The sequence below is a fragment of the Coturnix japonica genome, chromosome 5 (assembly GCF_001577835.2).
Source record: "Coturnix japonica isolate 7356 chromosome 5, Coturnix japonica 2.1, whole genome shotgun sequence".
Lineage (NCBI taxonomy): Eukaryota > Metazoa > Chordata > Aves > Galliformes > Phasianidae > Coturnix > Coturnix japonica.
Window position 1 is genome coordinate 25,959,701 of NC_029520.1, and position 13,322 is coordinate 25,973,022.

Here is a 13,322-nt window from a genome sequence, read left to right on the forward strand (position 1 = left end):
ATAGTTTGATTAGGTTATATTTTGTTCTCAGTAGCTCTTCTTCCAAAAATGATTTTTTCATTGCTGAGCAAACTCATATCTAGTAATTGTCTGTGCAAAGTTATGAAAGTGCTAGGAGTTACATGAGCTTTGAATGTTAGTACTACCTACAGGTAGCAGTTTATGCACCTGCTGCATGAGAGTATTGCACTGCTGTTTCCTACTGCCACAGGAAGTTGGTTTTCTAGGAGCATTCCAGGCTTCCTTCATCCCACTTGAGCCTGATTGCTGATTTGAGCCGAAGGAACCTGCTTGTTTCAGTATGCAATTATACAACCACTTCTACTAGAAACTGATTATTTGGAAGAAGTTCAAATAGTTTACTTTGCTTCCCCAGAGGCCCTTTCCTTTGATCTATTGTGTAGATGTTCTACACTCACACCCTCTCAGAAATGACTGTAGTAAAAAGGAAGGTAGTCAGAATAAATATCCCTGTCCAGTTTCAGTCTAGCAAAACAGAGAATGGACAAAGACACAGGCACACACAAGTCCATGCATTTAATTGTTAGCAAATAAATTGTTAAAATTTTAGCTCACAGCACTACCGCTATCTCAGTAATAGTTGGATGTGGTGGTTTGGGTATAGAACAGACCAGGGAATATGTTCAAAACAGAGCATGCATCAGTGTCCTATGTACAAATGATAGTTAAGTTGTAGAGAAACAAGCTGAGCTGTGCTCATTCTACTTAACCTCAGGACTAAAGAAACAGGCTTTACCTACTTCACTTAGTTATACTGATACACAGGTAAGCTTTCCCATTTGGTTCTGTAGCTGACCTTGATCTTGTCAGCTCTCCACCACAATCATTTTGTCAGTTTGTCAAAGTGCTTGCACCACAGGGTTAAACTTACCTCTTAAACTTAATACCACTCTCCCATCTTTACTATCTCCTTCCTGCCTCTATTTAAAATAAAATACTTACTGATATTCTTCTGAAGGACTTAAATTCAAGATAGGTAAGATGGTCTGACAGCTCTTCTGGCTCAAGGTGATCAAAAAGGAGTGAAACTTTCCGTTTCTTACTGTTGTTAGCCTTTACACGCTGTGTCAGCTTTCTAGACCAGTCTCTGGAATTTCTTTTAGAGAAATTAAGAGAGAATTATCCTAAATTACCCTCTGAAGATGAAACTTCTTATATGATAACTTGCATTATTTTCATGCTTTCTTTCATTAAAGAGTTAGAATTTGGATTTTTAAACAGCAAGCATCTTTCACAAATTACAGACCACGTAACAAAACATTATTTGCTTTAAGTATTTATATTGCATCTAAATACAGTACAGCAATGTTACTAAGGAGTACAGGATCATATACTGCACTTTCAGAACTGCTTTCTCTAACTTTGGCCTACTAAACATAAAAGATTCCCTTTAATAGTCCTTAAAATATCACATAGATGCTTTTACCTCCTCTATTATTCAATCAGAATGTTCTCTTTTCTCACTGGCTGAGTCAGTAAGGCTCCCTGGATATAATAAAACTCAACTAGCACAGAAAATCAGCACAAAGACTAGAAAACAGTCCAGCTCAACTTAGCCTATTCTTGAAAGTCATTCTGTTCCTCAATGTATAATAATGTATGAACGCTTCACCAAGAATTAATAACATGGAACTTTCAATAGACTAATATTAACCCACTGTGGGATCGTTATCCTGTTATGCTAGAGAGACATTATATTCAGATAAAGAAAATTCAGAGCAAAACTTTGATTCCCAACTATACTGAAACTTTGACACTCACATTTGAGTTGTGTCGATTAGACGGCAGTGTAATTCCTCACCATTAGCTTTAACCAGTTCTTGAAATGCCTCCATGGCTGTTGATAGCTTAGAGTCCATTTTGAACATAACCCAGAACTCTGTAATCCAATACCTATTATAAAGAGGGGAAAAATATTGATTTTGCTTTACATTGAGTAAGGCTGAAATCTAGATAACTGCTCATGTTCATGATTTTATTTAATTTTGACCAACTTTGGGAGATAATGCTTGCTTTTTAAATGCTACTGTTAGGGTTTACAGGATTAAAAAAAAAAATTAGTTCTATACAGAATTAAGCTGCAGTTGCATAAAATTCAATATTAAAATATCTAGATTCATGTTACATTTAGATAATATGTATGCTGATTATTTTTTTCACAGGGTTGTAGACAATTTTACATATTCCTTTAAAACTTGAAAATATTCTGCTTAAAAGAAATGCACTATCCTAGTCAGAATTTTAACTATTAACTTAAAAAAATAAGTTTAAATGTATTTGTTTACTAGTGGTTCATTCTCATATATATCAAATACTTTCTAAGGACTATACTTTTCTATGTTAGGCATTCAAATTATTTGTCATGTATTTTATTTCAGTTCCCATGTGTGACTTGTCACCCAATGTGATAGGTTGGCCCTAGCCTAAATACTAAATACTGACCCAGCTGCTCACTCACTCCTTCTCCCTGCAGAGGGACTGGGGAGGGGGGAAAAAACAAACAAACAACTTTTGAGCCAAGATAATATAATAACTGAATGAAAGAGAGAAAAGAACAAAACCCAGAAACAAACAAAACCCCACCACCAAATAAAGGTAGTCACTCATGTTTTTTTCCTGCAATCAGACCAAAGCCCACCCATAATTCAAGCTATAGCTACTTTGGAATGGCTAACATTTTTATTGTTGAGCATGTTTCTATGCTTTTGTTTTCCTTAAACTGATTTCAAACTTCATTGTAATTAATGAAAATGATCTGTGATCATTGCAAATGACTGAACAGTTACTAGGGAAAGTTACCTACAGATTAAAATAGTTTGGTTTTTCTATGTAACGGTAGCTGCAATATCCCACTCTATTTTTTTAATAGACCTATATCATATTAGATATAATGCTCTTGATTCCTGAGCTCTGTCAATTTTTACTGCTGTTTAAGGAAGAGGTTCATATAGAATCAGTTTAAAAGTGCAACCCAATAACTTATGCACTGACCTCAGTGGATCTGTGTGAGTCTCTTTTTGTAAAGTTGCTAAAGTGAATCTTGAAAAGCTGAAGGAATACACCTTTCTCTTTTTGATGTGATGTTAAGATATATTGAAAACATCCTTTTGTATGATACAGGGACAGCTGTTGACTAATGGCTACCAAGCAAGAGTATTCTTACCTCACAAAATAGCAGATCTTTACACACAGCACAGATGATTTCTTCTCTAACGCACTAAGATAGGTAGAAAACATTAAGGAAAACCACACGTGCAGGCAGTCACCTAAGAATAGCATCAAATCAGGATACAATGTTTACAATTTAAATACACTATAATTTTGAGTGAGTGCCTGAGAAATAATGTTGAAAATTGTCATCTCCAGATGGTGACATTAGGATATTAGTAAAACTATGCTTTTGTGCTTTGCTCTTCTACTTGTACTGAGGGTAGAAAAACAGAAACCTGTAATAGTCCCAGGTCTGCAGTATCTAACGGAGGTACATATACTAATCTAACACCTGTTAGGTAATCCCTTTGCAGCCAATAGAGGATGATTTATCCTAATTAAAATCTGAACTGGAATTTCTTTTCCATCTATGTGGATTATAAGGTAAACCAGGCAAAAAAGAAAAAAAAAAACCCACATCCTAAAACAAACAAAAGCCACACTGTACAGACAAAAACACCTGTAAAGATGAAGTCTATCGTTTCATTAGAAGAAAATTAATGCATCCCTTCATTAAATATCCTCTACTTACCTTTCTTAGAGTTGTCAAGCATATCTAACTTTTTACCTTATAAGCAGGTGAATATTGCAAAGGATATAGATCACTGAGTTTCTGGAGCATATCTGCAGAGGAGATGATAAACTGATGCATGGTCAGAATCATCTTTAGCAGCTGGTTGTTCTGATAAGAATTTCCTTCTAAATCTGGGGGGGGAAAAAGGAGTACTCATATTCAAATTGTCATGTAACTTCATAAACACCAAAGAGGGCTCTTCAGAATCCTAATTCTAAGCAGGCCAATGTAGCATGCTATTTGAAAGATGATAGTTAGTTACTAACTTAGTAGGTTTGTCTTTTTTCTGATGAGATAAAACAAACAAAAAATAGCTTTGTCTCAAAAACAATCAAAATACTCAGATAGCTGTAAATAATGATCAGATGAATATAACATTTGTAAGAACTTAATGAATTGAGTTACAGAAGAATCCACGATCAATGTCAGCCTGTGGAATGACTGGACCCATCAGAATGGAGATATTGATTATGCAGGTTTTTTGTATAGCAGACATACATAAATCTAAAGTAAACATGCATCTAGAAATGCATGGACTGAGGTATAATGTATGCAGAATTTCAGGGGTTAACCAATGCATGCTCTTAGAGGTGGACCTAAACATCCTAATGCATTTCCTTTAACTGCACATTACAAGGATTTCACTTGAAGGAGGCTTTAGACTATATGAAGGAGGTATTAGACTAGATATCTAGACTTCTGGGCTCTGTGGGTGCTTTTTCCCATATTAGGAAAAGATCATCAAGGGCTACAAATATATCAATGTTTTACAAAATTTCCCTTTCTCAGTGGTAGAACTAATAAAGCCCAGCTTTTTCTTGATCTGTTTCCTACTACTTACACTTCAATTCCTACACTTACACTTACATTCTCCCCTGAAAGCTTTATCTTCCCTTTATTAGTGCCATAACACTCATGCTTACAGTGGGTAACACAGCATATACTGTGTCTGAATTCAGGCTGATTGGCCAGAGAGTGAAATCTGTTAACCAACTGCTGGGTTCACATAGCTGCCCCTGCACCAATCTGGATGTCTCCCTTCTACATAATCAATCCTGTAAAGACCCCTATATTTCCTTCATCAAACAGACTAATTATTGCATGAGGAGTATCTGTAGTTCTGTAGGAAGGTGATTCAGAATGATCTAAGCCTGTAGTTTACAAGTGAAGTTACTGTTTAAGCACTCAGTTTGAACCCTTAGAAGCAGAGGACATGCTGCGTATCTATCATGCACTGATGTAGATATTTTGGAAACCGTGTGTTCAGTTTACAGGGAAATCAATAATGATGAACAGAAAAGCCCTCAGGAAAGGCAAGCAGAAAATTCCTGATTAGTAGATTCTGGCATCAACCCACTCAGCATTATTATGCCAAGAACAGAAACTTTATATAACAGGTCACCTTCAACAATGAATGCGTGAGACCTCTTTCTGAATGTATTTTCTGTAATTACACATACATCATAAGAGGAAATTCTGTTTATAGCCTCAGTCTAACAAACTGACAGAGAAAGCAGTGGAGAGTTAGGACAGTAAGTTGCACTACTTGACTCTGATTTGGAGCCAGCAGAAAACTTCCTGTGAACAGTTACTGTCAATGGAGATTTCAAAGCTGAGATTCCAAAGCTGAGCTTTCAAAATATGACAGCCAAATCATCCTGTACTTGCAGTAAGAAAAAAGATTGTAAAATTCTAGGAGAATCATCTCTCTAATATTATTCTCCACTTTCAATAGTGTGCCAGGTTTTACTCCAACAGCTGTTGCATACAGTTTTAGAGATGTGTGCTCCTTAGCAATCCTTCCAGATCTGCTTTGTAAGATTCTGTGTTCTTAGCTGATTTTCATAGTCATGATGGTGTATACACTACTCAAGAAATACAGGGCACTCAGCTTAGCATATGGTTCAACTAAGCTGATCTGAAAGCACACAAATTCTGTTACCAACCACAGGCACACCCCTAAAAAGCCAGGGCCTTCTGGTAGTAACGTGCAAGAGCTACAGTATATGCTATTTTCCTTTCATGCAAAAGGTAGAGTTAAATACTTGGCATTCATAATAATTATTTTTAACTGTGCAAATACAGTTTCCCACAAAGTCACAGATAGGAACTAGTCCTTTGCTTTAAATACAATGAATATATCCCCTATTAGCTATCCACTTTTGTTTGTAGAGATAAGAAAAAAGCAGGCTTTTCTATGTTTATGCTGGAAAGCACTTGGGTTAGGGCTCTTGAGCAATGACATAAGAAAATGCAATCAGATGAAGGCAGACCAGAAAAGAATACTGACCAGCAATCTCAAAAAAAAAAAAAAAAAAATAAAAATTAATTTGGTAATACAGAAGTTCAAGTAATAGATCAATGTGAAATAAAAATTTACATTGGTGAACAGGTATCCAGAATTTCTTCAGCTGTCTTTTTTTTATTTTAATTGTAAGTTCTTGGTTTTAAAGCAGAAACCAAAGTTTAGACAAACCTTAATCATGTTCTTGCATAATTTCATTTATTACTTATAAGATCTTTCTGTTCTTAATGGAATGTAAATAGTTTAAGCATTAAAGCAGCTGCTGTGTAAGTTTTGCCAGAGAAATGGGGAATTTGCAAAGAAAGGCTGGGACATCAGGAATCACAATGTTTATTAAATTCTTTAGTATTTGACTTATTCCGACATTCTAAGTGTCTTTAAGACTAAAATTCTTTTAAATATAGTGCACAGAGGTCTGTACCAATTTTTACCGAATAGAATGGCTTGGGTTGGAAGGAACCCCAAGGATCATCAAGTTGCAAACCCTCCCCCCCTAACCCTGCTACAGGCTCAGAGTTCCATCCAACTTGATCTTGAACATCTCCAGCATCCACAGCTTCTTTGGGCAGCCTGTGCCAGACCCTCACCTCACTGAACCCTACCCAACAGTTTCACATCTTTCCTGTATTGGTGGCTCCAGACCAGAATACAGTACTCCTGATAGGGCCTCATGAGGGCAGAGTAGAGAGGGACAGTCACCTCCCTGCCGCTGCTGGTCACCTCTCTTCTTATGGAGCCCTTCAATCCACAGATTTTGTTTAACCAGAAAAGCCATTTTTTGAAAGCAAAAAATGGTTATTTGTGTGTATGCTAATAAGTGTATAGTTATTGTTAAGTCACCTGCTTTTCAGATGTGTTCAATATGGGTATCTCCAGCTGACAGAGACAGTAAATATCTGTCTATCTTAACAGTTTCTCTTCTGTGCATATTCCAGGCTTCTACCATAAGTATTATGTGGCATCATGCTTCCAATTGAATTTGGATCTTTTTAATGATCTTTTCACTATTTATTTTTTTCTGCACTGTAAAGGTATGGAGGAAAACAACATGTTCTAACTAATATTACTGATTAGGTCAACACGCTTATCATTTTCTCACCTAACAGAAGTGAATTTATGCTTTAAAACATCCAGATCCAACTACCTCACAGCAGAGGTGGATATTGTTACAATAGAGCAATTATCTTTCATACAATGAAACAGAACTGAATTTTATGCTATTCATTCCTACCCTTAGCCAGTGACGAAAAGGCTTGATTGCACTAAGAAAAGCTTTGTACTTGTGATGGTCTAAAAAACAAAATACACACTGCAGACAAAAGTCTTATCAGTTCCTAGTACAGCTTAGCACAAAGCAGCAAACCTGTATGGGATTGTAGGAGCAGATAATTTTACAAATACAATCATTATCAAATATCCTGCCAAATCTATAAAAGAGATGGTTCTTTTTTTTGGGAGGGAGGGGGAGGGAGTACCCCATTAGTGAATGATGTTAGTAAAGAGAAAAACATTAGGTCTGATTCTTCTATTTGTATTGCATAAATTCCTAATTAAAAAGAAATAAAAAATAAAAAGCTAAAAATTGATTTTCAGCAAGAAAAGAGTCCAGCTCAGTTTCAGAACTGTCACTGACCAGCAGGCAACTTTTTTTCAGAGACATAACCTGCTAAAAATAACTGTGTGTAAGGAAGTTACAGAAGTTATGGTAAACTATCTTTGTGCAAACAGGGAAGGTGCTTATGGGGGTTTTACTGACTCAGTTGGGAGAGTCTCTCTGAATGTCTCTATAGCATTCTCTTGATCCACCACAAGGTTTGTTGTTTTTTCTTAAAGTCTGAGACTCATTTTGATTTCCGTTTGTGTATCTGTTTCTAACCACATACTCTGCTGAGCAAAAACCAGAGTGAACACTAAAGAAAGTAGCATGAGTGTATTTCAGTTAGTCGATTTACCTTAACAGAGTGCTGCAAAATACTGCATAGCCTTAGAATTGTCTGCAAGTTACATTTCTTTTTTTCTTTTGTAAATGCACTAAAGATATTTTTATAGAAGTTCTCTGAAGCAAAAAAGGAAGTAAGAACTCAATATACTTTTAACTACATGCATGAGAATACAAAAATATAGGACTAAGCTAGGCCTGTCAGTCATTCTTGTGCATGAACCAATTAGTGGCTCCCCGCAATGTGTGATTTAGATATAACTGAAATATCATGTGTTTCTAGAATAGTTAGAAGTACCCAAGTACTAAGGCTAATAAGAAAGGCAGTAAGAGCAAACTACCTATTTTTCACTACAATCCCAAGCTTATGACGAATGTATTCACTAGAAAATGTTCTATAGGCAGTACCATGGTCCTGATACCTTCCTACCTATGAATGCAATCATTAGGCAACAGGAAGAATGCCAGGAAGGTCTTAATTGAGCTGTATTTTGCAAGAAAGAAATGTTTTTTACTAGGTCTAAGAGGCACTCATTTTATAAGCATTTCTTTAGCATCAGGTTCAACTCTATCATCTGGTGCACCATTTGAAATGTATAAGACGTGAATCATAGAACACTGATATTACGTGATCAGTGACTAAACTACTAAGAATATGAATAATTTCTTGTAATCTACCTGAAGCTTTCCAGTCATTATCAAACCTAGCACAAAGAACAATGTAATGACAAATCATCAGGCAACTGCCAAGCAGTTTTATTAGGAGCAAAGATGAAAGTCACTGGTTGCTCTACTGATGTTGCATTATGGTATTCTATAGTAGTATTCTATATAGTATTCTGCAGAGTGGTAGTGGAGTTTTTTGTTGTTTTGCTTTGTTAATATGTTGGGAGTTTTTGTCTACCTGATGTCTTTCTTTCAGAAATAGTATAAGTTAATTACAATGACCTTACAAAGATTAGGCAAAAGGCTCTCATATTTAAACTTAATTCTACAAATGATGGTTGTTCACAACACACAGCATATAAAAAAAAAAAAAATCAGTCATAGACTGGATGTTTCTCTAAGTCTACTTCACACTTCAATACAGAAGTCTACAGAACAGGAAGGGAAAAAAGTTCTTCCAACCACTCATTAACAATGCAGATATGACCAAGGCACAAGCAAATCTAATATGCGTCCAAGACTACTCCACGTGAGAGTAGGGAACACCAGGGAGTAGAAATCTCAAGGGAAAGACATTACTCTCTCAGAAACAGCTTTTGGAGAGCTACCTCTTGCAGAAAGCTCTGGGTGGGTAATTCTTTGAAATGAAAACAAGAGGATGAATGTTCTTGTCAAGGGGAAATGGGATGATTTTGAGAAATTAAAATGTTCTTCAAGAGAAACCAAATGAAATGTGGGTGGAAAGTGTTCCATTAGCCTTGGAAATTCAAATCAAGCACAAAAAGTAAAATGTTAACACCCCCTCTGTGCACTAATTTTCATTGTTCTATAGTATAGTTCAAGTATTGACTTCTGGCAAACGAGATCTTTTTAATTGGTCTTTTTCTACAAAGCCTACCAATCATAATTTGAGTGTTCAAGTTTTTTTCAAAGCTATGAATCATGATATTGGAGGAGCCATGTGTAGTTCTTGAGCTACAGGCAACTCTTGAGTAATCCAGGTGTAGTGCCTGGCAACAACAGTGTAAGCTCTGATGGATAAGACAAGACATCTAGAATGGAATCAGAAAATTCTGAGCCCAGTATTGCTAGATAACCACTGAACTCAACTACGTGCTCAGCTCTTACTCATCCTAGAACTGCAGCATTTTTACAGTGATACTCTGTATGATCAATCCTGGGGCAGCCAATCATCTCATCTGAGGAAGCACAAAGTCAGCCACATCCAAAGGTTCAAACTAAAACAAACCAGCAGACACCAAGCATCTTTCCTCTCAGAGACCTCAAGATGTTACAGATAGATTAGGCCCCAGTTTCTGGCCTTAATTTTCATTGCTGACTCACACTTCTACCCTAAATTCTGCTGTAATATTCCAGACATACTGTTTCATGTTTCTCTTCCTTACAAACGTTAGCATCCCAGACTCTGGTTTAACTTCTAGATATATTTCTGGCATTAGCGTTTAGAGACTATGTGACAAGCATTTTCTAACTCAGTAGATGGAGATGTGCCTTTGTCCCATCTTGAGACTGGAAAAGCCCTTGTTGACCATAGACCAAAAATACGAGGCTTACCAAAAAGCAAAAAAAAACCAACAAAACAGAATAAATAAAGAAAATGACAATGCAGCTTCACTATGAACTTAAATGTACCAAAGTACCATGCATAACTTTCAGGTATGTACAAACGGAACCTTAGAAGAGAAGCTCTTGACATTGCACATTACAGCTTCTGCCAGAGGAGTTCCATATTTTCAAGGGTATTATAGCATACCACTAAATGATCACAATATGGCTGGCACTGGGCACTGAATTCTTCATATGGTTTCAATATGTATTCAACCATGAAAGTTGAAGAGTTCAGGGATTCCTGAAAGTCAGTCCCAATGCAAGTATAATCTGAGTGGCTCTAATGGGTGCTCTTCCATCTTTGCTTTTTCCCAGCTCTCGCACTTCCATATTCTGACCTTAGCAATGGGAGTTTTAAAAGTGTTTGGAGAATTATCTTGGCTTTTCTTCTCAAGCCTATACTATGTAATAGAAAGATGTATTGTACTGTGTAATACTTCAAGTGAAGCCCCTTCTTTCCCAGACTTATAAAAATGCAATACGAGGAAAGTACCTGACAAAATGCAGCAAAATACTGACAGGTTTGATTTGTATATTCTTTAGTGTGAAACTAAGTAACACAAAGTAAAATGCACCGAGAAGCTTAAGGAACAAGAAACTATTGCTTGCTTCTGTTTCATACATACACCAAGAAGAAAACAAACTCATAAATACTCTCAGTAGAATGAATTCTTTTCTTATTGTATCTATGCTTTTGTGCACGGATAAACAGGAGTTATATTGCTTTTCTGAGGTTAGAATTAGAGGGTTTGAATATATAATTTGCTGTCATACCCCTGTAGTAAGTATTAGTAAGTGGGAGACTTTATAAAGCAGGTAGTCTAAGTTCTATGCATTTTCTTTTGTTATTTCATGACTTTGGACAACTATGTTGAAAAGACCAAAATCAAACTAGTTAATTAGAACTTTAAAATATATGCAATGAAATCTAAAATGTTTCACTTCTTTGTGGAAAAAAGAAATTCTGCAGGCATCAGGTTAAAAAAGGAACTAATTTTCATTTTAGTACAATCACAATTAGCTTTAACAGTTAGCTAAATAGCACTTAGCATTCTACAGAACAGCAGCTACTCTTCTGTTCCCACAATGTCATTAATTGTTCATTAACATAGTTTCCATTGCTAAGCAACAGTAGATTTTCCTAACTGTATTTTATCAAATCGCATGCAGTGATCAATGCCATTTTAATACAGAATAACAAACTGTACAAATTTTAATGACTCTTTGGGGAACTAGGGACTTCAACATTCAACCTAGGCTGCAGGGGCATGTTTGTGCCCCCTGCAAGTTTGTGGAGCATGAGACAAAAAGAAATGACTGACCAGGAAAATATAAATACTGAAAGCTCTCTTCTGTGTGTGTGATTATGTATTAAGAGACGTAAAAGACATATGTCATAAAAGATGTAACTACATTCTAATTAGAATTCTGTTACAGCTTGGTATTTGGTAAATTCTGAACATAATGACAACTTCGGTACTTGAGCTATGATTGTTTTATTGTTTACTTAATGTTGTATCTAGACTGGAAGAATGTACCTTATGTTGGGAGTAAAGTGGGTTTTTCTTAGAAGGCAGTCTAAGAAGACAATTTTTTTATGTGATACTGATGCAAAAGTGAGTAGAGGAAATTCTAGAAGTTCACAGAACTATAATATTCCACTAATGCAGTTACTTCTGTGTTCTGCAAAACATTAACTATAAACAAATAGTGCTTGTACAACCAGCTTCTCTGCCAGATTTCTCAGTTCTGTTGCAGTAACTATGTGTCATCTTTCATCCAGATTAGTCCTGAAATGGTTTACTGAATTTCTAAGATTTGTTTACAAACACTCCCTTTAACCCACACTGAAGCAACAAGTTGATTTAGCACTCACTGATCAGGCATTACAGAAAATTTTACATCACAATCTGAAGTTTATTATGACCATTAGAGGCTACAAATCGAACTAAGTTCACATAAATTCTATTAAGAATGTTATTAGTCTATAAAGATAATATTTTAATGCATTTCAAAAAGAGTTCCCGTGGTTTTAAAACCCCTTTTTTTTAATATACCTTCTTTCCTACTGAAGAATCCAGTATAAACTAACTTTACTGCAGCTTTTCATATCTGAGCTTCCACCTAGAATTATACTACATAAAATATACATGTACTCCGGGGGGAAAAAATAAATCTATTGCTTTCCTAAAATCCTCTACTCACATCTATCAAGAAATCAGAGACCCTGCATGGTAACAGACAGTTAAAAAGATGTTTTGTGATTTCTTTTTTCTGCTGTGCATACTTGTCTTGCCTTGCAGCAACTGAAGTGCCTGAATTCTAGGATAGCATAGCTCTTCCATGTGCTGAAGCATGTGTGCTTGCAATACTTAAATCTGAGGCAAATACATAACATTTTCCACATGAAGGCTAAAGATATAAATACCTCCATGATAATGAAATTGTGACATTTTAGTGATTTCTTAGTTTGTTCATGACCTTCAGGTGTTTTTTTTTTCCCAGTAAAACACATCTGTTTGTATAAATTAGTACTGCCAAGTGTGCTCTTAGGACTGTTTATTAGGTGGTTTTAAGTAAATTTGCAGTGCTTCACTGTTGACAAAACAAGGAGATAGCATAATGATACTAAATCTAATATCACTTTGTTTTCCTGAAGTCACAAGTTCAGACAACTTGTCACCAATTCACTATATTGAATTCACTTTCTATTCAGAATCAATCTCTCTGCTGGAGATATTCCAGTGAATCCAGGCCTTCTAAACAACATGTTTTCTAGTCTTTTCCATCACCTTATGCTACCCACTGCTCTTCCTCTATATCCATTCCCCTTGCTTTGATTTTTCTTTTTATGCCACTTCCCTATTACAACTTCTCTTTCTTTCCGTGTAACCACTTTTTCATCTATAAATGTTACTGTTGGCTCCACTTATATGCAGTGTTTCCCTTTCCTTTCTAAGGCAACCAAACATGATGCA

At 35.9% G+C, this 13,322-nt stretch overlaps 1 protein-coding gene across 4 annotated transcripts in view; it reads right to left on the reverse strand.

Moving 5' to 3' along the window:
* Positions 1 to 13,322, reverse strand: part of RASGRP1 (RAS guanyl releasing protein 1) — a 43,533-nt gene that overhangs the window by 14,872 nt on the left and 15,339 nt on the right. For all 4 annotated transcript variants that reach the window (XM_015864823.2, XM_015864821.2, XM_015864824.2 and 1 more), the window contains 4 exons: positions 3,831 to 3,936; positions 3,185 to 3,247; positions 1,783 to 1,914; positions 964 to 1,117 (listed from right to left, as the gene is read on the reverse strand). In XM_015864823.2, coding sequence (XP_015720309.1) covers positions 964 to 1,117; positions 1,783 to 1,914; positions 3,185 to 3,247; positions 3,831 to 3,936 — 455 coding nt within the window. The remainder of the gene's footprint in view (positions 1 to 963; positions 1,118 to 1,782; positions 1,915 to 3,184; positions 3,248 to 3,830; positions 3,937 to 13,322) is intronic.